Source organism: Raphanus sativus, chromosome 9, assembly GCF_000801105.2.
Source record: "Raphanus sativus cultivar WK10039 chromosome 9, ASM80110v3, whole genome shotgun sequence".
Taxonomy (NCBI): Eukaryota; Viridiplantae; Streptophyta; class Magnoliopsida; order Brassicales; family Brassicaceae; genus Raphanus; species Raphanus sativus.
Genome location: NC_079519.1, coordinates 33211732 through 33238100, shown reverse-complemented (window position 1 = coordinate 33238100; position 26369 = coordinate 33211732). Strand labels below are relative to the sequence as shown.

Sequence of the window (26369 nt, the reverse complement as noted above, 5' to 3'; positions counted from 1 at the left end):
ACATGCAAACTGCACGTGTTATCTCTGCCACTTCAACTTCATCTCTCACATCTTTATGACGACACTCTCTTCCCAATGGACAAAATGCTTCACTGCACATCTTAGTACTATTCTATTCACATTCAAGTCGTTTGTTTATATAACAACAAAAGATTCCATGGTAAACTTTCAATCCTTTCATCATCATCATCATCATCATCATTACCATTTGTCAAGTCGAACAGCAAAAAAGTGGTAAAAACTTTATAAAGGGGAGTTTTGGTTTTACATAAAGTTTCTTCAATGGAGAATTTACAGATTGCTACACCTAAACACATGGATCAAAGAAACAATCAAACATACCAAAATCAATCAATCTTTCTTTCTTTTAAGCACTCTACACTTTCAGTTTCTAATCACGAAGAACAACACCCACCTTTCTTGGACTCGCCCTGTGCCTCAGATTCAATCACAACTTTCTTGCCATTGCTAAGCGAAGCAGGATCTTGCTTGCTTAGCTCCTGTGAGCTCATCACTTTCCTGCTCAGTATGTTGTATATCTCCTTCACAACCGTCTCGAACGCAGCCGCCACGTTTGACGAGTCGAGAGCCGATGTCTCCATAAAGAAAAGCCCTTGAGCTTCCGCTAACGCCTTCCCTTCCGCTGTTGGCACTTCTCTTATCTCCTTCAGATCCGACTTGTTCCCCACCAATATCGTCACAACGTTCATATCAGAGTGTGCTGCACCAACAGTTTCATAATAAGTAGAATATAAAGGAAAAATACTATTTTGAGCTGTTTGTGTGTGGTTGTTTGCTTACTGTGAAGCTCGTTGAGCCATCTACCAATGCTGTGAAAAGTCTGCTTTCTGCTGATGTCGTAAACCAGAAGAGCTCCAACAGCACCTCTGTAATAAGCAGAAGTGACTGCTCTGAAACGTTCTTGACCCGCCGTGTCCCATATCTGAGCTTTGATCTCCTTGCCATTGATATCAATCTTCTGCGTCTGAAACTCCACTCCAATGGTAGACTTTGAGTTGGGATAAAACTCATCTCTAGCAAACCTTGCCAGCAAGTTTGACTTCCCAACTGCAGAGTCACCTATTAGAACAATCTTAAAGAGGTAGTCTTCGCTCTTGTCGTCCTCCGAGTGAAAGGCCATCTCCTGCTGTTAACACCCCCTTCTATAGAAGCATATTGTTCACCACTGTCTAGAAAAGCTAAAAGAAGAAAACAAAGTGGGAAAGAATAAATAGAGTTGGGGAAAGGAAACTTCAGAAACAGGAAAGATTTAGATCTAAGACTTAAGGGTAAAACAGTAGGTGACGTGAGAGAATCTTTATTAAGATCACCTTGTCTAGTGAGGTAGCTTCCTAGAAGGTTCTGTGGAGCAAAGTTGACTAAGTTTCAGCTCTTCCACCACCTAAGCAAATGTTCACAAAGGAAGGATTCAGCACATTAACACATTCTGGATCTAAAGTAAAGCAGGGATCAGTACAAGTTACCTCTTTCTGAAAGCTGTGGATCTAAACCCTTAACCACCTTCTAGACAAGCTCACTTTGGGTGTGTTGTACAGGGCCTATATGCAATAAGTAAAGCCACGTTTAGTTAAGTAGTGAGATCACCTACGCTGAGAATCTAAGTTAAAGTGGTTGGATAGTAACTATTCACAAGGCATGAAAGCCACCAATAGGAAAGCAGAAGAGCAATATTCTCTTATCTATCAAAAAGAAAAACAGAAAAGACAAGCGGTGGGGCCATATGGGAACCAACATCCAAAACTAACTAACTCATCAGTGGAACACACAAAGTACAAACTGGGCTGATAAGACATTCGCAGTCTTGTCCTTAGGGTTCACTTTTCTTTTAAAACAGTAAATAGTTGTTGAAACAGGTATAGTTTCCGCGTGATTACTAATGAATCTTAAAATAAAGGAATGATAATATTGAAGGTAAGTCACATTTTTTTCTGAAAAAAAAAATTTGTTTTGTAACAAAGAGAATAATCATAGACCCCAAAAGAAAAATTTAAACTTTCACCTAAAGAAACAAAACCCAAGTAAGAACTGTAGAATTCAAGAGAGATTCCGTTTCAGACACACAGAGCGTGTAATAGAAAAGCAATAGTAAACATCAGAGTTCTAAAGTTACAGGAGAGATCACAGCATCATTCCCACACCCACCCACACACACACACAAAATAAAATGCTGATCATCTCAATTTTGTAACTTTCACAGACCCATTGAAACAAAAACATAGTCAGGGATCGTCACAAGAAGGTTGGGGAATTGCTGGAGAAAAAAAAACAAAAACAAAAAATTACCTTTTGGTTTAAGAAACTGGGTGAACGAAGAAATGGATGCCAAGGACGAGAGACTAAACAGGATTGGAATCGATCCGGGGGGAAGACGACGAAGAGATTCAACGCTTCTGCTAATGAAATCAAAGAGACTTGTTGTTGTTTGTAAGGCAAAGTCACTCTGGCATGAAGACAGAGGGAGCGAGAAAAAAAAAACAGGAAAAGTTTTGCATTTTTGTAATAATGGGCTCAGAAGATGTACAGTTTGGGCCTTCAGTGGACCCTTTTATCGTTTTCTATCATGGGCCTTTTTAGGTTATTCTTTTAGCTGTCTTTTAAAAAAATATTAGAAAACCTATATAGATTAATATTCGATAAATTAATAAACACAATAAATTAATAAATTTTTTCGATCCTAATTATAGCTTTTAGTCTAGCTAAAGAGAAAAATGTTATGAATAAATAGAAACTGAATTGTGAAGAACAAGAAGGGTAAACACAGCAACTATGAGTTGGTGAGACAAAGCATGAACTGGTTTTTAAACGTGAAGAGGCAAATCCTTCATGCATATATAGTATATTTATCACCAACTATTACTTACTTTATTTATACTACTTTGCTACATCTAGATTTCTTGGTCTTTACGTAAGAGTTGAAATACTAGACGGAAGAGAAGAACTTTGCACGTTAAACCTACCTTTCTTGGAAATGAAACACTTCACTTAATTATAATGTTTCTATAATCTGTATATAAGTTGCTATTATTTCAACATTGCAATTGATTGATGAACAATAAAATAACGACGAAGAGAATTAGAGATTTTTTTTTGTTAGACAGGCTAACTAACAAACCTGACCCTACTTGTCCCACTCTTCTCTCTTTCTCCTTAATACATACTCATCTCATTCTTTTTCCTCTAATCTTAACTCAAATTTCTGTTTCGTCTTTGCTAACATCCATGGCTAAATCCTCAGACCTCCTCCTCTATCTCTCAGTTTTCTTCTTCATCATCACCAAACCCGCCTTGGCTCAGACATGTTCCAACTACAAATTCTCCAGCAACACTCTCTTTGAGTCTTGTAACGACCTCCCTGTTCTTGACTCCTGCCTCCACTACACTTACAACTCTTCTTCCGGCAACCTCCAAATCGCTTATCGCCACACAAGGCTCACCTCCAGGAAATGGGTGGCATGGGCCGTGAACCCCACATCCACCGGCATGGTCGGAGCTCAAGCCATTGTGGCTTATCCACAACCAGATGGCAGCGTTAGGGTTTACACTTCACCCATCAGAAGCTACCAGACGAGTCTCCAAGAAGGTGACCTCAGCTTCAACGTCTCCGAGTTATCAGCTACTTACCAAAACAACGAGATGATCATCTTCGCAACTCTGAATGTTCCTGTTTCCAATGGTGGAAACATTAACATTGTGTGGCAAGATGGGTCTCTCTCCGGGAACAATCTTCTGCCTCATCCAACTTCTGGCAACAACATCCGCTCTGTTTCCATTCTGAATATCCTCTCCGCTGCATCCGGAGGAGGAGCAGGACTCTCAGCCCAGCTTGGGTTACAAGTCTCAAGCTGGGTTGAGAATCAGTCAGGATTCAGTTTAGCGCTCACCGTGCTATCGGTATCGATCTCTACTGCCTTGCAACAGTTCAAGTAGGTTTTAAACTATAAACAAAGAGTGCTTAACTCCCTCATCAAATTGTTGCATAACTTAATTGCTTGTGGTACACGTTAGGTGTTTGCTCTGTTTTTAAGACCCAGACCAGAGCACAAGCACAGAGTCTACTGAAACATCTACCACCATACCATTGGATAGGTGAATGTTTTTCAAGGGTTTAGAAATCTTGAGCCCTGAGAAGCAGTGGAGAAATGAAGAGAGGTAAAGAAGAGGAATCTGCTCAAAGATATCAGCTTGGAAACGATGGTTGGTAGTAGAGATTAGAGAGTGAAATTTTGGTTAATCTATCGATTTTGTTGGTTAGTTTCTACATGTATTCGTAGATTAAATTTGACCAGAAAAAAAAAGTAGATTAAATTAATACATATGATGTTTAAAAGGTTGTTGGAAGGTGAGTCTCTTGATGCTCACTTACACCTTCACGATGTGTACATGTGAACTTATAAACAAAGCCATTTTTATTTCATCAACAGTGGAAAGTGTACAAGTGATTAGATTACACAATCAAATAAATAATATCTTGTCTGTATGTGTGTGTGTAAGAGAAGTGAAAGAGATGGGTTTACCTAAAAAGGAAGACAACAACAAACTTGGAAGCTTCAAAAATGTCTTTCGAATCTTTACAAAAGGGAAGGAATGACGGTTTATGTTGGTTGGTTCAAGCAAGATCTTGCAGCTCGAGGGTTGCAATTTCTCTCAAGACCTGACTTTTGTCTGCTTCAAATCTCTCGTCCTCTGCCAACCAAACAAAGAATTAGTAAGGAGGAGAAGGATCACATATAAAGCTTTAACATGACTTTAATACCTTTGTCTGGTTTCAAATCAGCCAACAATCTAAGAATCTTGCTTCTGTTAGTCACCAGAATGTTAACTATCTCCGCAGGCTTGTTTTGGTTCGCCACAAACAGCTGCCGAAACAATGATGATAAATCTCAGTACAATACATTTAAACAAGCAGGACAACCACCATTGCTAATGATGATTACGTTCCACTTCTTTTAAGACACACAGAACTATACCTTGAAAACGTGGAATGCTTCGATTTGGATAATCTTGCTTGGCTCCTGTAATTCAAAGGGTGAGTTTAGACTTAGTTCCCAAACTATCATCATCAATAGCAGAAAAACTTTAGGAGGGTATTAAGGTAAAACATCATACTATCAGAAGATTCATGAGAATCATTAAGTAATCCACTGAGTTCACATGTTTCGTCATCACAGCTGAATTTGATCGATCCAGTAATATATCACCCAACAACTGTTTAATGTATACAAAAAGAAAAAAAAATCAGTACATTAGACTTTGTTGACCCACTAATATTATTTCAATGTTATAAACTCTCGTATAGTTTACCCTATACCTTAATAGCTTGCCGTCTGGTTACATAATTAACTGATTCAAGAAGCTTTGAGCTGTATTCCGCGAAAAACTGCCAAATCAGAAACGTTTGAGAATTATACTAATGTAGAGCATGAATCGTTCATAACGTTGTAAGAAAAAACTTACCCAGTCTTCATTCTTGGTGAGGAATTCGGCAACAGTAGACTTATGCCTAGTTAGCAGTTCCTGTATAAACAAACAATGCATAGTTTAGAAACTTTTCATAAGGTCCAAGCGAAAATGCAAGTTCTTTGCAATATTTTTAGAACCTTAAAAGTTGCAGCTGCATCGGCAGCAATGTCAAAGTTAGGTAGCTGTATGTAATCAAAGAACTTCTTCACATGTTCAGACTCCAAAACATATCTGAATCCAAAGGAAATTATGTTAGTGAAGAGCCTTGTCAACTAATTAACATCCCTGAAGAGATAGTCACACTTGACAAGTTTTAAAATGGAGAGAAAGGATTGAGTCTTCCTCACTTGGCAACAATCTGATGGCGGATGCATTCCCTAAACATAGCACCATAGTGTAAAGCCATGTCTGTGTTCTCAAAGCTGAAACAAAACATGGAAAACTATTAAAATTCTCTTAATTTGGAATCTACTTGCTCAATGCAACACTCACCCTTTTATCAAAACATCCATGAGATCAAGATTGGCTTCAAGATAATCAGAAGCAATCAACTTAAAATTGACTTGTTGCCTCTGGAGATTTGCAACAACTTGTGTAGCATCTTTCCTGGTCTAATAGGACAAAAAAAAAAGCACATTCTCAAATCTAAAATCTAAAAAAAAAATGAAAGTCTTTTTCATATTGTGAAAATCTCAAAAAATTGTTAGTTACCTCCAAGTCGAGATTAGGAAGACATGTAATCAAGAGGCGTAGAGTATCCTCTCTAAAGAACTCTTGAGTGAGTTGTGAACAAGCTTCAGCCACAGGCTCGGCCTCGCTGTTTCCATAGAGAATGAACTTCATATCTCTTATGTTCCTGCTTAGCTCCGCCATCTACAATCAAAATATTATCACCTTCTTTAAAAACTATCATCATCGACCAACCCTGAGATCTATATATGTGTGTTTAAATCAATTTGGAAGCTAAACTGTTTTATACATATTAACCACTAAAAATTTTAGGAGCCAATAAACAAAGAAATATTAATCATATGAATGCGATCTCTGCTTTGATTCCGATCCGAAGATTCAACGAATGGTGGAATCTCGAGAGAGAGAGAAAGAGACCTTTTCATGGCGTTTGGAATCAGGCAAAGAGGAGTTGGAGGGATGGGCGTAGAGAAGGAGATCGCGCGTCTGTCGGACGAGGTCAACCCGAGTACGTGCAGAAGACGTTAGGCTTCTGCTTAGGTGCTGAGCCGGGAGCCTCCTCCTAGCCGCAGCAGCGGAGGAGGCACCTCCTCTCGTTGACACGCACGACCCTATCCTTCCCCTCTCCTCCTCCTCCTCCTTCCCCTCTTTTTTTAGTCACAATTCACACAGAAAAGAGAAAAAAAAAATGAAGGTGTCTTTTTATATCTTGATTTGCGCGCTCCCTCCCTATATCTCCTCCTGTCTTCTCTCACTTCCTTTGTTTTTTAGCGTTATTGCTATGTGCAGGAAACAGAGAAAGAGAAAGCTAAATATTGATTCTGATTTACTATTGAAGAAAATGTCCAAATGATGACAGTTTAACCGATTCTCTTAGTTCAACCAATATTTTAATTAGTCTTATGTGATGAGATCAGTTAATTGCTTTATAAGGTTTTTGATTGACACGGCGGTTACCTTGCGTCACAATCAACCCATATTTTTATTTTACTGGCCTATTCAACCAGAGTTTAATCAAGTCTATATTAAAAATAAAAAACAATTATTTGTGGAAGCCCTCTTAGTCCAATGGTTTGACTAAGGGTTCATGTAATACTTCTACACCCGGAGGTCTGGGGTTCAAACCCCAGAAAATACCAAATTATGCAGTTTATGGAGAAACGGATTACAGGAGATCTTCAGCTTGGTGCAGGGCGTACCATCGAACATGGATCTCATAGGACGGTTCGGAGAAGTGCAGTCAGGCGTGTATTCTCACAAGATGGTAGAATTGTCGGCTGTATAATCGTCTTTGTAATATTCTCATCATTGTAATAGCATAATTAATCGATAATAATCGATCCAGACGTTCAAAAAAAAGAAAAAACAAAGAGAATGGGTTTATCTGAAATTGAATCGTTAATTACGAATCAACTCTCCTTTCATAAAAATGATGTAATGCAAAAAAAATGTGAACCTGGTAGTTGAATAAATATACTGGTCACGTTTAATGAGCTATATGAATATGGTCGACCAAAGACAAACGACATGTTCGCTTACACTTCCCCTCACATGTTCTCTAGTTCTTGTAATTTTTTTTTTAAATAGATTTATTTGTAATGAACTAATTAATAACAAAATTTAGTGATACATATCTCAACGGTCTCGTGATCCCCTAATCTAGCAGATTAGTCGGCATAGGTAGCGGATGTATCAACAGTTGTTCAATCAGTTATACTACTATTTCTTCATCTGCATTAGACTCTTTCTTTACCCTCAGCAACATGAAATTTGAAAACTAGACAACACGTAAAACTGACATTAATCCCTTTCTGTTTTATTTTATCTTCTTTCTTTTGATGTTTCATGAGACCGATTACATGGAAAATTCAGAGGATATGACTATCAGACGACGGGCTTGAAGGAAGTGAGATTCATTGATTTCAACCATTCTTTTTCCCACACAATCGCCTCATAGTTCTTGCTCGCACCAGGGCCCGCTACGCCGTCATTAACCGCCACGATAAGCCGGTAACTAATGCCGGCGACTACCTTAGACTCACCGCTAACAACCGCCACGAACTTAAGTTCCGACTTGCTTTGCATGTCGTACTCGGAAACAGCGAATTTGCCGACCGCTACGACGTGAGGATCCTTAACGTTACTGATGGGAGTCCATCGGCCGGTAGGCGCGGCTGCAGATGCGTGGAGAAGGACGAGAGAGAGGAGAAGAAGGAAGATTGCTTTGTTATTCATTTTCTGCTTTGTAACCGTTTGTATTTTCACGAATGAATAATGGTAGAGGTCTCTAGTGTTCTTATAGTAGAAGCTTGCTACGTGACGTGGCAAGTACTTGCAAATTTCTAGCATTTTTCTGATATATGGCACAAGTGAGGCAAGATATTGACATACTTATTAACATTTATGAAAATGTATTAAATGTCAAACAGGCACATTTGAGGATTTTAATAATTCTACCATTTATAAATATTAACCTTAATCACGTTAATCAATACAGAACTATATAGCTAAACGGCAAATAATGAAAATAATCATAATTCTATTTTCTTTTTTATTAAAAAAGAATAAATAGTGTAACATGGGTGGACGTTCAGATAACCATTTAGGTTTGGTTCAGATCTATTCGGATTTCAGAATTAAAGATTTTAATCTCGTTTGGATGTTTCTAAATTTTGGTTCGGATTCAGTTCGGATCTCGGATCTTTGCGGATCTAGTTCGGGTTCGAATAACCTATTTTAATCTAGGTTATTCAAATTTTAAGTTTGAATAGGTTATATGAATACAGTTTCAATTATACCTAAACTACTATATATGAATACGGTTTCAATTATAAATGGAACTAGATTTTGACCCGCCCTTAAAAGGGCGAGATTATTTCGAATGATATAAATTTTATTTTTGATTGCGTATATACTTTTAAATGTTACACATGAAGTGTTATATTCAGTGTTCGGCAATCTGGTCCGGACCCGCTACATCGATGACTCTATATGTAATCTGGTTAAACTATATTTAAAAGTTCTATTAAGTCCGCAGTTTTGTTATAATCTTTTACGTTCTCTAAAGTTTATTTTATTATTATATTTTTTGGTCCGCATTACTATACAAATTAAAAATTTTAATTCAACCCTCCTTATAATTGATAAATAAACTAAAATTTTAAAAATATTTAATATAATATATATATATATATATATATTAACTTATGAAATTATTTATTGGTTTATATATCGTACTTTAATATTTGTTTTAATAAGTTGAAGTATGTTGTAAAATTTATGCATTTATTTTATTATGTTATTTTATAATTTAGAAAATAGTTAATAGATGGATTAAGTTACTTTATATTTATTACTTGATGTAACAATTTAACCAAGAATATAAATTATGTATATATAAATACTATAGAATTTTATTTCTTAGTATATAAATAAAAAATGAATTAAAAATCGTTTTTAACTACAGTTAGTTATTAATTATGACTTCTATGATTTAAAATTAAATATTTAAAAGAAATGTGTATTTACATTTCAAAAAAAAGATATTAAAAGATATTAAGATGTAATCTTAGTAAAAGATATTTAAGAATATATTTTTAAAGATCTTGTTTTGAAAATATTAAAATAATTGGTTAGATATAGTATATATTTAATAATAAATAAGTTAGTTATAAGATAAATAATAGAAAATTAAACAAATATAGTGGTCCAATCTAGACTATTTGCAAGTAGATAAAAAATTATTGTTTTAATAGTATTGATTGTAATGTATAAGTCAATTAATTGAGCCATAGATGAAACATTTAAACAAAAACTATAGACTAAGCCCAATTTTAAAATAAAACAGATTAGTCCGGAGAAAAAAAGTTAACAAACAAACCTAAGTCTTTTTTCTATACTTCGCTTCCTTTTTGTCGGAGAATCAAATAAAAGACTTTTCATCTGCTCTGTTCATCTCTTTGCGACGCTTTTTATCAGAGATCAAATTGATGGATCGATCTTTGTGAGAAAACGATGATTCAAAACCAACAATGATACTAATCCCAACTTCTTCTTCTTCGTCTTACTCTTGTTGTACCCTTCCTCAAGCTTCCTTCAATTCTAATTCATATCCATCAAATCAGTCTCTGTTCCTCTCCAAATCCGGTTATCCAATTCCACATGATACTTATGCTTCAGTCTGTTGATTTAAACTCCTTTCGCTAGGATCTGAGTATAAGTCTAAGCCTTCTGATCCTTAAAGTAGCCCAAAAAGATTTGCATGTTAGAGTCTACATATATTTCTGGATCGTTAATGAGATTTGGTTATTTAGATGGATTGATTTTTTGTTTGTTTCATGTTTATATATATTAACTATGAGAAATCGTTGTAGATTGGTAGCTTGAAACATCAACCAGCAATGGAAACAGAGGATGATGAATCAGTGAGCATGAATGGAATAGCGTGTTCAAGATGGATATTCTCAAATAATATGCCGTTCGTAATGAAACAAAAACTCCAAATTTAGACTCCAGTGACTCAGAATCGAGGATCTGAAAGGTAACTATTTTTTATAAAAATATAAAAAAGACTCTTGTGATTAAGTAGGATAGGTATATAAATTCTTAAATGTTTTCAGGTTTGAAGTATTAGCATCAGAACGGAATGAAAGTTATATATAGGAGATAGAGAGAACCATCTGATCTGAGCTTACTATAAAAAAAGAGAGTTACAACAGAGGGAGTCTCTGTTCAAAAAAAAAAACAGAGGGGGTCTGAGAAGAGCTAAGGAGAAAAGAACTAAATATGTATCAAAGGAGAGACAAAGGAAGAACATGCAAGGTTTCTCTGTGATGAAAGTTATAGTAAAAGGTTGTTCATGTCCCCACAGTTGCTGTAAATTTGTGTTTAAATTTCCATCACAGTTTTGGTTGATGTCAGGTTTCATATTTCTGTGTTTGTCTAATATGTCTGTCTACAATTCAACCAGATGCAATCACTTTGCAGAGATCTACGGGACAGAGGATGAAACTTTCCATTAGGCAGATGATACAAAGAGATAAAGTTCTCAAATATTATGATGGTATGTACGAATAGGAGGTAAGAAACATGTTCTCATGTATTATTCTTCTTTTTCAATTAATTGTGTATGGTTGTTTTGTATAAGGTTTGGAAATAATTTGTATTTTTTTTATTTGCTTTGCATGATTTGAAACGTTTTGGAGAACGAAGACCATAGTCCAGATTACAAATTTAGACAACGCATTTGTCGACCAACTGGAACAAAACACGGTTAGTAAATTCCATTCTTTTTTTAAGCTATTAGCTGAATGAATAATTTTTTATGTTTAACATTAGATGAAAGCAACTTAGCAGCAGCTAGGATATCGATTAAGTAGTACTGTTGGTTTAACTATACTTGGTACCTTTTAAGTTGATTCAGTGATGAATATATTTGTTTATGTGAATGATAGTGTAATCGATTGTAGATAAAAGAGAAAACTTAATTGTTTGAAAATAGAAGAATAAATAGACTGTCTTGTCCAAAAACATAAATAAATCCAAACATTTTAGTTAAGTGTTTCATAAATAGATGAAATATAGGTTGGCAGAAATGACAAATCACTTCATGAACCATCAAAAGAAACCAATTCCACTTGTCTGAAACCTGCATTGCACAACAGAATCAACTTATAATTTATAAAGAAAAATAAACTTGTATACTGTTGAGTCTATCATTCAGAATACCTTATCACTCATGATCTTTTTGTGTCAACCCCCTTAACTTGGACCGTAGCTACTGCTCCAAGATCAGTAACATATCCCACGATATCTGTTTCAATAACAAAAAGATTTACTTTATTATAATAGTTAACAAATATAAAGAAAATAATAATAATTGTTTTGTATACATACCAATTAGAAAAAAGGGTTTCAGCTTTCCATTGAATATCTCCTCGTACTTAGCAAGATTAAGGAATTGATTATCATTCTGATACTCAGAGGGGGTTATTGTTGTGTCTCCTATGATATTCAACTTTTACTGTTGATTTGTAGGTGAAATTTACCTCCTGCTCCAGTTATTTTAAAGGTGTCAATGAGCTTCCATTCACCAAAAGGGGGTAACGTTGAACACAAAACATTTGAGATCTTTTGCATGAAGCCTGGATTTAGCACCCTGATAAGAAAACACAATAGAATATGGATCAGTATTAGTTGAGAATCGATATCTATCTATATAGCAAAATGAAATGTATCTTACAGTTTGGTGTACCAGGACGCACTCAAAACTCTCTCCTCCATAACTGGTGTTTTGTTTTCAGCAACGAAACATTTTTAGAGTTAGACGCCATTCATCTCTGTAAGGTTTGAGATCCTTAATAAGACACATTTTTCTTTCGTTTGACATGTTTGTCCTGAGAGTTCGATGGGCAGCCTTTATTTGTAGTCTCAGTATATATAGATGGGTGAAGAAATCTAGGTTAACCTGTATTTATGGCGAGGATAGATGTAGAAACGATATTTTCTCCTTTCTGTTGTTAAGGAAATCGTATATATTGTAATATAAGTTATTCAATCTTTTTAGATACTATTAAAATTGTTCGCGCAAAACAGTGTAACTAATTAGGAAGTTATATTTAATAGGCTGTGTATTTTTAGAATATCTTGCTAATCAATCATTGATTTTTTAGAATATTAGGAAAAATTCTTTGCAGATACATCGTTAGGGAAGTTACATTTATTTCATAGTACTGCTATTACGTGGAGAAAAAGGATTAATGAAAAAAAAGGTAATATTCGATCTGTTAGATGGAAATATGGAATAAGATACTTGGGGAATTAGATTTTTAATTAGCTTAGCTATATATGATAAGAATGAGAAATTTACGGTTAAAACTCAAAATTTGAAATCGATGGGCTTCAGAAAAAATGGGTTGACACTCATTTATTTTATAACTACAATCCAAGTATCCAAACACACTTATTTATTAAAAATGCTATCCATGTTACCAATCAATCTCAATTTGTACTTGAGTTTTAATAATATAGATAATATGAAATAATCTGGGTTATCCGAACCTAAAATAGGTTATATGAAATTATGAATATGATTTCAATGATACCTAAACTTAACATTCAAAATACCTAAACTACTATATATGAATACGGTTTCAATTATAAATGGAATAATCTGAAATAACCAATTAACTAAAATATAACAGTATATTAATATATAGAAATACTAAATGATAGTTATAATTTGTTTACCACAAATATTGTATAGCAAGATCATTAACCAAAAATTGTTTCAATAAAAAGGTAAAAGATATTTATAACTCTAAAATTAACTAATCTAAATTTAGCATTTCGATTTGGGGTGTGTGTGATGTTTTTTGAGAAGGGTGATGGGTTTCACTCTTCAATTCGAAATAGCAAAAGCAATGTTCTGCGGAATTAATTTGAAAAACCAATAGAAAGAAGAAAAATTAATAATATCAAAACGTTTCCGCGGTCCATTTGTAATTTCATCAATGATTCCAAAATTTTGACTTCTGGTTCCAGTGACCAGGCTCGGGCGACTATTTACCAAAATTATAGAACAATTAAGGAATTTTAACTTATCATTCTTCTAACTCAAAATCGTGGTGTAACGTGTATCTCCCTCGCAAGATAAAAGTCTCATGCACTATTTTGAACTAATAGATTATGTTAGAATTTTTTTATTAAATTCATTTATCAACAGATTTTTTTCTTCCATTTGATTTTTATTATTAATAAAATAAAAAGAATGCACATTCTCGCTTCTGCTTCGTCCACTGCCGCTCGCACGTTAGGATTTTTTAAATAATATAAGTAATTTTTTCAAAATAATTTTAAAAATAATTATAAAAATATTTTTAAATAATCTGATTTGAAAACAAAATTTCAAAAAACAAATATTTCAAAAGTAAATTTCTTATCATTTATTTAAATATTTTATATCTATAGAGTAAATATATAGTTGCCATTTACTTTTTTTTATCAAATCTCTTTTATTCGTTTTCTTTTGGTCGAATAAACATTGTTGGGTTTTTTGCGAGATTTTCCCTAATATATTATATAATTGAAGTTATATTATTAATATGATTTTGATATTTAAAACTTTGTTTTTAATAACTTATTATTTGATATTTCAGTATATAATAATATTTTGAAATTTACCGCATTTAAACTTTTTGTTGCACCTGACTGGCATATCTGAAATATGGTGCTACATTACATTACATTACAGTATACACTAATGAATCAATATTGTAATAATGGTCTTGTGCTTTTTAGCCCATCGAACTACACTCCTCCTTTTGATGCAAAAACGTAAGCCCCTGCCATGTAATATAGTTGATACTGAATCACAAATGAAATTATAAATAAAGTGGTTAATTATGATCGCAAAAGAATACCAAGAGTGGGCATCAAAACGGAGAGAAAGGCCGTTCCAGCGATCTTGAGAGCCAAGCATGTCTTGATCATGTCCTTGATCTCGATATGCCCTGTTGTGAACCCAACAATGTTAGAAGGTGTTCCCGTAGGGAGCAAGAAAGCGAACTGAGCCCCGATGGCACCAGGGACCATTAGGAGTAGAGGATGGATTCGCATAGTCTTTGCAATCTCAATGAGCAAAGGAACCAACAATGTAGTGGTTGCGTTGTTTGACGTGAACTCGGTGATACTAGCAGCGATGAGACAAACCGTTGGAGCAATGGCCCAATAAGGAGCTGTTTCGAGAAACACGAGTCCTTTGGACAAGATTTCAGCTAAGCCACTTGTTCGTACTCCATCGGCTATAGCGAACCCAGCTCCTAATAACAATACTATGTTCCATGGTAGTTTCTTGCATTTGTCCCAATCCATTAGCTTTTCTCCCTTTTTAATATTGTTTGGGATTATAAATAGCAATGTAGCCATCATCACACTCACTGTTCCATCGCCGACCCGGCCGTCAAAGATGTAGCCCCAGCCGGGGATATCTTCGGTTATATTTCTTGTCATCCATAGTACAACCAACCCACCAAAGACAGATAGAACCATTTTCTCAGCGAAACTCATTGGTCCTAAAATCTCAAGCTCTCTCCTGAGATGAGAGTTATGAAGATAGGGCGATAGAGCTTCCCCTGATCCTTTGGGACAATACAGTACACAGAGAATACCCCAGAGCATAACGAATATGGACAAAGCTAATGGGAAGCCAAAGAAGAACCATTGGCTGAAACTGATTGGATCAGCCTCCGGGAAGTAACTTTTCCACATTCCGACAAGTATCAGATTCACACCTGTTCCTGTCAGTGTGCTCATTCCACCAACTGCCGCTGAATATATCACACCGAGAACCATTGCTCGGCAAAACTTCCCCACAGCTGGAGGAACCATTTCTGTTGGCGACGATGACGATGACGATGACGAAGGTAGTCTTTGAAGTATCCCTGTAGCGACTGGCATCATCATGACAACAGCCGCCACGTTGTGCATCCACATGCTGATGAACGCTGTTGTGGCGCATATTCCTAGAAGCAACAACGGCCCGTTTAGCGGTTCCATGCAGAACACCAACGTGATCTGCACGAATTAGATTATCGATTATTATTTATGTCACTAACTTAGATACGTCGTGGTTTTTATTCAAGCTCCACTTAATTAATTAGGATATATTCATACTATTTAAGTTTGTGATCATAGTTCTAAACTGTAACCTAATTATCTAATACGTGTGTAAGCTCGATCCTGACTTACTAAGCACTATGATATATGGATAAAGCTATCACATTCACATATATATTTTCAGCTTAAGTTTGTCTGCCACTTAATATGTCAAACCTCTATATATATATGTAACTTTATCAAACTTTTACTTTGTATAGATATACACTGATTATGAGAGAGTTGAATTCTAAAAAAAAATAAGTATGAATTTATCATCAAAAATATAAAATTCAACGTTTCTTATAATTTAAGAAGTGTGGATCCAATTGAAGCTCTCCACATAATTAATGTTTTAATGATCATAGTTGAATTAACTCATCGGTGGACCCACACAAAATCATCTGATCACTTAAATATTTTCTAGAATCAAAGTCCCTAGCAAGTAGCAACTACACAAGTACATGGCTCATTCAGATTGCACCAAATACTCAGATTAAAGTTTAAAACCGCAATTAGATTTTTAAAATAGTAAATGTCTAACACAAGAAGGTGACACCACCATTTAGTAAAAAAATAATTGTAAGAAAAACATGAGAAAAGGTTGAAAGTATAGAGAGATAAAACGACTAACGTTAAGGGCGAGCCGGCGATGAATATTGTAGTGTTCGACGGCGAGAGCGAGTACGAAGCTGCCCAGGACGAGGGCGATGACGTCATCCATGTAAGAACTTGCCACGTCATCCGCCGACGTGATTCCAAACAGAGGAAATAGAGAAAGCGGCGACATGGAGGTGATCGGCATCGGAACGGCCTCCGTCAACCACCACGCAAAAATCCACACAAGAACGCCAAGCATGTTCCTCGCCGTCGTCGTACCATCACCGCCGAGCCGTACGCATAGACACACGACGGTGCAGAGAAGAGGACCAAGAGCGATGTAACAATTTTTAGGCGTGAATATTGTCTGGAGATGTTGCCCCACCGTTTGTTGTTCGCATGGTACTTCCTCGCTATGGACGACCGGCAAGAGCGGATATTTCAGCTTGTCGGAGTCTGCTACTGATACATGACCACCGTCCATTCTCGGTTAGTTCTGTTTCTAGTGGAAGGAGATAGAAGAAACAGAGAAGTGTCAGAACTAAGAAGGGAAAGAAGCCTTTTATAGTTCACTTTTATTTAAAAGTCTAATTAGTTATGCTATTAGCATTTTTAGGGTTCGAATATAATATTTGTGATTGTAGAAGCATTAATAAACAATTAGTCAAATCATTAAACGAAGGGGTTTAGTTCACTAGTTAATTATTATAATGTGTTTAAGCCACAAAAATCGAATGTATGTTCATATCATATACTTAATTTGTGTGGTCATATGACATGATATTCGGTTTATGAGAGTGAGAGACACATGGTTAGAGATGTTTTATTCCTGTAAAATGTTTATTTTCATTTTGATATGTATTATTGTACATAATAAAATGTTGCCCAACGTGTAACACCAATATTTGCTGGATTTCAAATTAATTTCATGGATAATGAATGATGAGTCATTCTAATGGGCATAAAGAAAGGTCTTTCTACAGTGAATGAATATATGATTGATATCATTTCAAGTTATCTTAAGGAAGTTAGTGTTTCTAATTATTTTATAGTACTAATGGACCCATCACACATGAAAAGATGGGGTCTAGCAAATTTACAAGTTACAAGTGGCGAAGCTGTGATGGCTTGTAAGTTGTAAACTCTGGAATCTGATGACGCGATAGGATATTAGAGATTATAACTACACGGAAATCTTTAAAATACTCAATTCCAAGAGTTATAGATAAACTTTTCTGTAGCTTCTTCATTTAACACTCAATCCATATAATCACTATCTGAAAGTCATTTCAATAGTAGCATATTATATTATCTTTGGGCTATGTCAGTGTTTTTTTAATGGTTAAGATGTTTAAAAATGAGAAAACAGAATGAAGGAAAGCCAAACGGTTATAAAGAGTTTTGACGAGGTCCAATTCCAAACAATCAGGGAGAAGAAAGAGAGAGAGCCAGAAGAAAGATGACATGTAAGGCAGATCAAATCATTGATTAAAGATGGAACAATTATTTATTGGAAATATTAAAAAGTATCACAACTCATGACTCATGTGGCTGTCTTTGATTCCACCGCTAAGTCAGTAGATCCGAATGATAATCATCAAACTACTTTAATCAGCTGAGGTGCAGACTATGGGGTCTCCAAATCTACCCCCTTCTTATTAGTTGGTACAGTTCTATGTTAAGACTTGTATTGTTCGAGTCAAATCCAACTCATTGACCCACACTAATCCAGCCTTTCACAAAAGAATTATTTGATTGAACTTTGGCTAAATTTTTTAAGGGACACATGTCGGACACAAGTTTAGATCTGCTGTAAAATCAGATGACTTCTCATAGGAATACACCCAAAAGGTCACACTGTTAAATACAGAGACACACACAATAAAAAACAAAAGTTATCTTTTATTCCCTTGTCTCCAAGTTCTGAGCAGGAAATTATAACATCTCAAAGAAGCAAGGCAGGTGAAGAAAAAAACACGCTTAAGTTTGAGGAGCAAATCACTTGAGTAAGTCTCTATGGCTCTCCTCCAAGCTCCACTCTCAGGTTGTCATACGGATACACTCGTGGTGTCTGCCGCAAGCAACAGCAGAATAAAAGATAATCATGAAATGAAATCAACAAGTACCACAATGTTAAGAAGAAAAAGAGACAAGAGCAGAGAGAGATGACATGTCAGTGAACAACAACAGCAATTCATACTCATGAATAAAGACAATAAGACCAATTATCATCTTTTAAGCACCTAGCCTGCTGTTCAACTGCTTAAGCCACCTCTAGCTAGTGGCTTAAGCTTAACTAACTATGTACAGTCTCAACCAATCAAGAAAGATGAATACAATGCTTGAGATAATTTCACTTACAAAAGGAACCTTTGAAGCTTTATCGTTGACAACAGCGAGCAAACCAAGAGTGGCAAAGAACCCTAAACCGCCACACAACCATCCCAATGCCTCATACTGTTTCAATTAAATCCATTAATCAATCGATTAATCATTATGAACAGTGAGAAAACAAACCCCAGACGAACCTTCCCGACGGTATCAGCGATCCGATCAATGCAAGGCTCTGGAAACGCAGTCCCGTTGTCCCACATCAGCTCGTCGTTTACCGAAAGCTGAGAGAGACGCCAATCGTGAAGAAAGAAAGAGAGCCTCAGATTTCGAAGAAGAAATCAAAAGGGATTAGATCGCAGAGATTCGACGACTCACCGGCTTGTCGGGGACGATGTGTTTGCCGACGGGGAGACCCATGCCGGCGCGTTGGCGGAGAGAAGAGGCGCCGGATCGGGCGACGACGCCGTTTCCGCCCATGATCCGTGACGCCACACCGCTCAGTCTTCCTGCCATTTTTCCGCCCACTTTTGTCTCAGGTTTGCTCTTTTGTTCGTTTTCAGGAGATTCAAGATGAATCGATTTTAGATTAGACACGGCAGGCAATGACCAAAATCTATAAACGGAGTCGTAATAAATCAGCCCTGGTTCAGACAATGGTTAAAATTGTTTTTTTTTTTTGTCGACGGTTAATAATAATTGGATCAGTTTTATGGAATGGAACAATATAAATTATTTAAAATCTTTTATACTTTCTTGTAATATGTTATTTAATATTTTAGGAAAAAAATAAATTTTATTAATATAAGTTTGTTTATTTATTTATTTATTTATGATACATTCATTGTAATACAAACTGAATATTATCAGAAGAGATTTAATATGTTCTCCGAATTTTATTTATTTATGATACATTCATGTTAATACATAAATTTTTGACGATTGTGCAAACCCAATTCGTACATGCAATTGTATTTATATGTAAATAAACGTTATAAAAACATCATTACTTATATAATTTACTAATGAAATTTTTTTCCACAAATAAGTTTAATAGATTTCTTTGTAGTTTAAGCAGAAAAAATGTAAATTCATATTCTTACGTTTTATTTCTGTTGACTTGTATATCCTTCATTCTAGGCAATATGTCAATATCTAGTTTAATAGATTTCTTTGTAGTTTAAGCAAAAAATGTAAATTTATATTCTTACATTTTATTCTTGTTGACTTGTATATCCTTCATTCTAGGCAATATGTCAATCTCTAGATTTAGAAAAGAGAGAAAGACAAGAATATAATACACTTCATTGTTTCTTTGTCTCTTTATATAACTCGGTTTACATTTTTAATTTTCTTTAAGATAAAAGAAACAAACCCCAAATTAGGAAAAGGGTGAAATTAAAAACTATAGCAACAATCAAAATAGTAAAGAAAAAAAAAGAAGTAAATAAAAGCTTTGAACAAATAAGTTTTCCTCTTTCTAAAAACTCTCATTCTGCAAATATAGCCATTTCCTGTAAATCTCCATAGGATTTTCTCACACTTCTCTAAGCTGCAATACCTGCAACAACACCACTTTTATCATCAGATTTTCCTCAAAATACAAGTGTTAAAAGTTCTCAGATTAAAAAAAGTTACTCATAATACCTCCGTTTGGTTGCCTGTTGATGTATCCAGCTGGTCCTTTAGACATGAAGTCAAAAGCTCCCATTCCCAATCTTTCCTCCGCCTTTGCAGGCAGCGAAGAAAGCCACGCCGAGTCACTGTACAGAGAGTCTGCCTCCATACTGCTTGAGCCGCCGCTGCTGCTGTAACCACCAACATGAACCCCTCTCATTGCTTCTAATCCTACACCTCCTCCTCCTCCCTCACTGCGATAGCCACCACTACGTGCACGTCCAAAGCTGTCCCCAATGCTGCCTAGTGAAGAAGACATTCCAGAGTTTCCGTTAAAGCTGCTCCTAGATATCGGAGAGTTCGACATGTAACCTAGACCACCACCATTTCCCCATAAGTTGTTCTTGGCTGCTGCATTTAGCACAGAACCGTTACCTCCTCCAGACTCAACCTGGCTACCACCGAACCTGCCATGACTCGCAGCATATCCTGGGCTAAACGGCCGTCCAACAAAGCCTGCATTGGAACCAGATCCATAGCTCTGACTCTGCCCTTGCTCAAAATTCAGCTCGATTCCAAATCCATGTCCAAACGGTGAGAATCCTCCTCCTCTATTATTACCTCCTACTGCTGGACTGTACCTAACTTCAGGCTGCACTCCATAACCTGGACTCAAGCTGAGTCCTCTCGCGTACTCGTTCATCAGCAACGCACCGAGTCTCCCACCACTCCCGAAGCTATTCACATTCATCTGGTTCCTGATCGGATTCAGAGCCATCTCTTTAGGAACAGCCGGTTTGACCTCCACCATCTTCCCATTGAGCTCGTGGAACGTCCTCTGCAAAACTCTGTCCACAGCCTCCTCTGTCTCAAAAGAGATGAACCCGAAGCCTCTCGGACGCTGGGTTCTATGGTCATACATCACCACAACGTCAGTAATCACCCCAAACTGAGCAAAATACTTCTTGAACTCAGCTTCTGTCACCGATGAAGCCAAGCCTCCGACAAAGATCTTTTTGCTGGTCGCTGGGCCAGGTGATCCCTGGAGGCTACTGTTACTTCTGTTCAATACAACATGAGTATCATCTCTTGGAACCGCCTTTTTCGCCTCAACCTGTGAAACATATAGAAGCAAACAATCAAATACACTGACAGTGACAATGTAAGTATAGTATTATAAAACATGAATATGAATTAAAAAAGAGTTAGCTTTGCTTCTAATCAATGTAGTGAGTGAGTGTTGGTGTGAAGGGAAACACATACAATTTTACCATCGATGACGTGTCGGATCAACACGACTCTCTCAGCAACGATAGGGTCAGCAAAGACAAGGAAACCGAAGCCACGAGCACGACCAGTGGCTCGATCCTTCATTATCACAGCCTCCAGAACCTCGCCGAAGCTCTGGAAATACTCGCGGAGGCGATCTTCGGTTGTCTCCCAAGAGATCCCACCGATGAACAGCTTACATGATTCCATCTCCATTCTACCAAACAGACAAAAAAACAAAAAAGTTTGTTGCTTTAGTATATAGTAACGACTCGATCTGAGTAAAAACATCATCGAAACGGAATCGGAACAAACCGTTATGGATGTGTTGGATGGATGAATAATATGAACTACAGATGGGTGTTGATCGGATTCTGTGAACCGATCGACCCACGATCCTGGATTCCTGCAACAAACAACAAAAAGGTGTAAGCTTTGAAGAAGAAATGAAAAAAAGAGTTAATAGTAAGAAGAACTAAGAAGAGAATCTATTTTGTATTACCGAAAGTTTTAAGAAAAGGGGAGAAGAGGAGAAAAAAAAAACTGAGAATGAAATCTAAAAGATTGGGAGAGGATGAAGCTTTTTATTGAGAGGGCGTGAGGCCCTCTTTTCTCCTCTCTCTCTCTCTTTATTTAAAAAAAAAAAGATTTACTGTTTTTATATTTGGATGATAAGAGTTTGTGCAGCACAGAGAAAACAGATAAAAATGGGATTCGCTAAAAGGAAAGAGAAGAAGCTCTTTCTTACGTTTTTTTTTGTTTTTTGTATGGGAGGAGAATGTTTGGCTCTCTTCTCTTCTTAAGAGACGATGGCATTTTCGTCTTTTCGGGCATTCTCTCTGGTAATAATAACTATAGAAAAAAATCATATTTAATAACCGACGATTTGTTGGTTTGTACTTACCGATGTCTGCCACCTTTTTACCCCATAAGTTAAAAAATCTTGGTTTTCAAAATCTATCATGAATAAACATGGGAGGACTCGAGATCGTTACTTTTAAATTGGAGTTTCTTTAAATTGTAAATCATAAAATTTTCAGAGTTTTTTTTTTTCCATCTAATTTATTTCCATAAAATGGGTCAAAGCCAATAACCGAAGTTCACAACATTAAGAAACAAAGCAAAGCCCAAACAGTAGGGCGAACTAAATATAACATTAGGGTTTACAGCCCTAAACGAACATCTGGCCCATTACACAAAGAGGCGCCCCCTAACCCACGCGTCGATAAGATTTTGCATGGGTGAACACGTGTCGAGATCCTCAACTGCGAGGAAACACGCGTCACAAGGCCCGCCCTCACCTGACTCCCACTGAGTCACCACCGATCTTCCACCGAGTCACCACCGGTCTTTCACCGGATCACAATCCGAACCACGAATCCGATCTTAGATCTTCGCCATCGGTCATAACTGGAAGAGAAAAAACATCATTGATTCCTATTTTCGTCTCCAACGTCTTCTATTTTCCAACCTGAGAAGCTTCAATCGGCAAACACCGAGAGCAAGGGGAATCGTTGAGTCTCCAACCATGAGAAGACCATGCAGATCTCTCGGATACCTTCTTACAATAAAGCTGTCGTCGCCACGAACGAGTGCGACACAGAGACGAAGCCGACCGTTCACCTTCAACTGGACAGATGCAACATCGGAGTCAAAAGCCACCGTCGCCTTCGAGAAGAACCACGACGCGGAGTCTACGCCAAACGACCACCAAGAGGAGCGTCGCTGGAGTCAGAGAGCCGAAAACCAATTCGACAAGATCAAACTCTCTCTTCCACTTCTCCTCTGTAAAAGATCTTAGAGAGAGAACAGAGAAAAAGGAGAGAGAGAGCCTTTTTAAATTTTCAGAGTTAAACTAAGTTATTAATTTTAGAATTTATTTCTCCTCTTAATTCCATTTATTTAAAATTTTAAAATTAATAAAATAATTAATTTCATATATTTATCAGAGTTAATTACGGATTTATCTTCCTACTAGTAGACTTTTTTCTTTCATCTATAAATTTATTTCTCCTCTTAATTCCATTTATTTGAAAGGTCAATTTAGTTTTCTTTTACTTTGGTAGATACCACATCAACACAAATTTTTTTGGTGGAACCAAATGCAAGGCATGGTTCGTTACTTCGTTAATCAGCTAACTGTGGAAAAGATTGAACATGTATAAACAATAATTTCTTTTGGATAGCCAATAATTTTGGTTGCAATATTTTGAGGTTAACTTTGGAGAATCAAAGTGGGCAGGAACATGTGGGAATGGTTGCTTTCAAATATATTTAATTTGTAATGATATTAAACTAATTCATCGCTAAGTGGAATATGTTTCAAGTACAGAAGGCAGTCCTTGTGCATCCAAATAATTACCCAGCTTTCGTAAGTTTACTTTTTATTCATTAATTTAATCACTAATCTCGCCGTCCATTTGTTTATTTGGTTATCCCGCATCTCTTTAGAAATATCAAAACGTTCATAAAAATGACTTCGCATTATGAAAATAAAAATATGACTTTGCATCACATAGATCATCCTGTTATATTTTAAAAAACAAACTGTTGCATTTACAACTTACAACCCATTGGTCTACATCACCAAAATTAATAGGATACTAGATTTTGACCCGCCCTTTAAAGGGCGGGTATATTTTTTGTTTTAATTTAATTCTCATATTTTTTTTTTGTAACTATATTTGTATTTTTATTTATAATCATATTTATATATAAATCTTAATCAAAATATATTTTATTAAATAATAGCAATTTAAAAATTGATCTGGTATATTGCCGGTCGAATCTGCCAACCCGCGGATATATTGTCGGTCAAACCCGCCAACCCGAGGGTTTCAGTTTTGTTTTGGTCAAAAATATGATCCGTACAACCCGCAAACAAATAATTTGTACTGGACCTGCCCCATTTAATTTTCGGTTATTTGCAGGTTATAAACTTTTTAAAGCTAATTATTTAATTTAATTATTAAAAAATATAAAACAATATATTTATAATAAAAATATATATTTTTTAAAATCTTAAAATTGTTTTTTAAATTACCACATTTTTAAAAAAGTGTTTACTTTTTTATTTTTATTTTTAAATACTTTTCGGGTCGGCGGGTACCCACAATCCAAAATCTACCAACCCCGCACCCACTCTGATTTTTAAACGAACATATTTTATCGTAAGTTTCCTTAAAGTCAAGATTCTAACCCGTCTTTTTAAAGGGCGGGTACATTTTTGTTTGAATTATTTTGAGAAATTTAATTCTATATTTATATTTTCTGTAATTATATTTGTAATTAATATTAATTTAATTTAATATAATTTTTGGTAACTATATTAAATATGCCAAGTTACATAACTATATACTTGTGTCATATGCATTTCAGAAATTTTCATAAAAACTTTATTTCTAAAGTTTACAACAATATTATACTTTTGTAGTAGTTACCTAACATAATTAGTCAAGAATATTCGTACCTAAAAACCCGATTCAGAATCGACCAGAAAATCAAAGTCTCATACTCAGTGTTTTGAAACTCGATCAAGACCCGCAGTTGAACCGGTAAATCTGGTGACCCAAGATAAATCCGGTTTAGGTTTTGTGAAAAACTTAATATTTAAAAACCCAGTGAACCCGTAAAAAATCACTAAAATCTGGTTGCCAGTTGAACTACTGGTTGAACTAAAAGATAACTTTTACTTTTTTTTTGGTTTTTAATTATGTTTTGAAAATCTATTTTATATAATTTTAATAAAGAAATTAGTTTTTTTTTTTGTTATCGACAATTTATTAATAATGTTTTATTTCTGGTTTATTTTGGATTTGGAAATTTAATTTTATTATTTACATTACACATATAAATATTTATGAATTTTTAAGTTTTGGTATTATTTGTTAGATGTCATAAATTAACTTGTTACAAAAAAAATCTAAACTATTTTGATATTTTTCCTATCATGAATATAAATGCTATTACTTGTTATTGATAATATATATACAGAATGATATTAGGCATGGAGAAATCAAAACATCTAATGTATGAATTGTTTGGTGTCAATGATTGTAGTTGAATATTCTTGTTTTGCATATATATATAGTTAATATATACGTGATTTTTTTCACAACAAAACAAAGGCATCCGAAATTGTAGGAAGTAAAGAGGAGGAGGTAGGCGTCATGGATCAGTTACATTATTTGATCGTTATGTAACCATACAATTATATATGTGATGTTAAATTAATCTTAGATAAAAATTAAATTAATCTCTGAAAAAAATTGAGATTATTAAATAACACAAAATTAATTTGGGTGAGGAGAACGTAACCAAATAACATGTATAAAATTTACAATTTTACATCATAATTTTAGTATTTTAACAATCTGCATTTGGAATCAACCAAAAAAAAAAATAACTGTTATATATATATATCGATATAAGTAAAGTCATATGGGAAAAAGTAGTTACTGAGAACTATGTGGACGGGGGGTTACGTTTTTTTCTCCTCTTTACAGCAAATAAGCGGTAGTTATAGTTTTTGAATTTTAATTAAAACATAGAAATAATAAATTGGACACAACATGTATCAATAGGGCAAACTGCAGAATTAATAGAATAGATTCACCCGTCCAACATATAATCTCGACTTTAATAATTAGTAATACCAACTATTTATCCAGTCAAGTCTATTGATTTCATTAAAGAAGGGACATGAAATGTGTGGTGACACATGGTAT

The 26369-nt window shown here is 35.4% G+C and overlaps 7 protein-coding genes and 1 long non-coding RNA gene across 12 annotated transcripts; 2 read left to right on the top strand and 6 right to left on the bottom strand.

Moving 5' to 3' along the window:
• Positions 1-228: 228 nt before the first annotated feature.
• Positions 229-2485, bottom strand: LOC108827095 (ras-related protein RABA5a). Its single transcript, XM_018600443.2, has 5 exons — positions 2305-2485; positions 1485-1559; positions 1332-1402; positions 802-1199; positions 229-721 (listed from the first exon to the last, which is right to left on the bottom strand). Exons 4-5 carry the CDS (start codon positions 1139-1141, stop codon positions 396-398), a joined length of 666 nt encoding a protein of 221 aa, XP_018455945.1. The 5' UTR covers positions 1142-1199; positions 1332-1402; positions 1485-1559; positions 2305-2485; the 3' UTR covers positions 229-395.
• A 594-nt stretch (positions 2486-3079) lies between these two features.
• On the top strand, positions 3080-4210 carry LOC108826387 (cytochrome b561 and DOMON domain-containing protein At5g47530-like). The gene is made up of 2 exons (XM_018599774.2): positions 3080-3944; positions 4027-4210. Exons 1-2 carry the CDS (start codon positions 3241-3243, stop codon positions 4043-4045), a joined length of 723 nt encoding a protein of 240 aa, XP_018455276.1. The 5' UTR covers positions 3080-3240; the 3' UTR covers positions 4046-4210.
• A 356-nt stretch (positions 4211-4566) lies between these two features.
• On the bottom strand, positions 4567-7051 carry LOC108826481 (putative MO25-like protein At5g47540). The gene is made up of 11 exons (XM_018599858.2): positions 6589-7051; positions 6193-6354; positions 5974-6092; positions 5829-5903; positions 5619-5712; positions 5476-5535; positions 5330-5398; positions 5128-5226; positions 4989-5033; positions 4775-4877; positions 4567-4704 (listed from the first exon to the last, which is right to left on the bottom strand). Exons 2-11 carry the CDS (start codon positions 6352-6354, stop codon positions 4628-4630), a joined length of 903 nt encoding a protein of 300 aa, XP_018455360.1. The 5' UTR covers positions 6589-7051; the 3' UTR covers positions 4567-4627.
• A 915-nt stretch (positions 7052-7966) lies between these two features.
• Positions 7967-8454, bottom strand: LOC108826602 (cysteine proteinase inhibitor 5-like). The gene has a single exon (XM_018599985.2). It carries the CDS (start codon positions 8404-8406, stop codon positions 8056-8058), a length of 351 nt encoding a protein of 116 aa, XP_018455487.1. The 5' UTR covers positions 8407-8454; the 3' UTR covers positions 7967-8055.
• A 1591-nt stretch (positions 8455-10045) lies between these two features.
• LOC130499613 (uncharacterized) lies at positions 10046-12556 on the top strand. 4 transcript variants are annotated; one of them, XR_008938509.1, is made up of 5 exons: positions 10046-10317; positions 10545-10711; positions 10791-11022; positions 11141-11442; positions 12208-12556. It is a non-coding gene; the product is annotated as an uncharacterized LOC130499613 (long non-coding RNA). The 4 variants fall into 4 exon arrangements; XR_008938508.1 differs by having other exon boundaries at positions 10046-10384; XR_008938507.1 differs by having other exon boundaries at positions 10046-10434.
• Positions 12557-14351: 1795 nt separating this feature from the next.
• LOC108827283 (tonoplast dicarboxylate transporter-like) lies at positions 14352-17034 on the bottom strand. 2 transcript variants are annotated; one of them, XM_056994041.1, is made up of 3 exons: positions 16460-17034; positions 14592-15744; positions 14352-14489 (listed from the first exon to the last, which is right to left on the bottom strand). In XM_056994041.1, the coding sequence occupies exons 1-3, from the start codon at positions 16907-16909 to the stop codon at positions 14479-14481; spliced, it is 1614 nt and encodes a 537-aa protein (XP_056850021.1). In that variant the 5' UTR covers positions 16910-17034; the 3' UTR covers positions 14352-14478. The 2 variants fall into 2 exon arrangements, with proteins under 2 accessions (XP_056850021.1, XP_056850020.1); XM_056994040.1 differs by having other exon boundaries at positions 14358-14513; positions 16460-17033.
• Positions 17035-18233: 1199 nt separating this feature from the next.
• Positions 18234-19394, bottom strand: LOC108824345 (NADH dehydrogenase [ubiquinone] 1 beta subcomplex subunit 8, mitochondrial). Its single transcript, XM_018597758.2, has 4 exons — positions 19135-19394; positions 18954-19040; positions 18787-18882; positions 18234-18496 (listed from the first exon to the last, which is right to left on the bottom strand). Exons 1-4 carry the CDS (start codon positions 19270-19272, stop codon positions 18440-18442), a joined length of 378 nt encoding a protein of 125 aa, XP_018453260.1. The 5' UTR covers positions 19273-19394; the 3' UTR covers positions 18234-18439.
• Positions 19395-20047: 653 nt separating this feature from the next.
• LOC108828743 (heterogeneous nuclear ribonucleoprotein 1) lies at positions 20048-22396 on the bottom strand. The gene is made up of 5 exons (XM_018602517.2): positions 22145-22396; positions 21958-22048; positions 21637-21859; positions 20404-21487; positions 20048-20317 (listed from the first exon to the last, which is right to left on the bottom strand). Exons 3-5 carry the CDS (start codon positions 21856-21858, stop codon positions 20304-20306), a joined length of 1320 nt encoding a protein of 439 aa, XP_018458019.2. The 5' UTR covers position 21859; positions 21958-22048; positions 22145-22396; the 3' UTR covers positions 20048-20303.
• Between the last annotated feature and the right edge of the window lie 3973 nt (positions 22397-26369).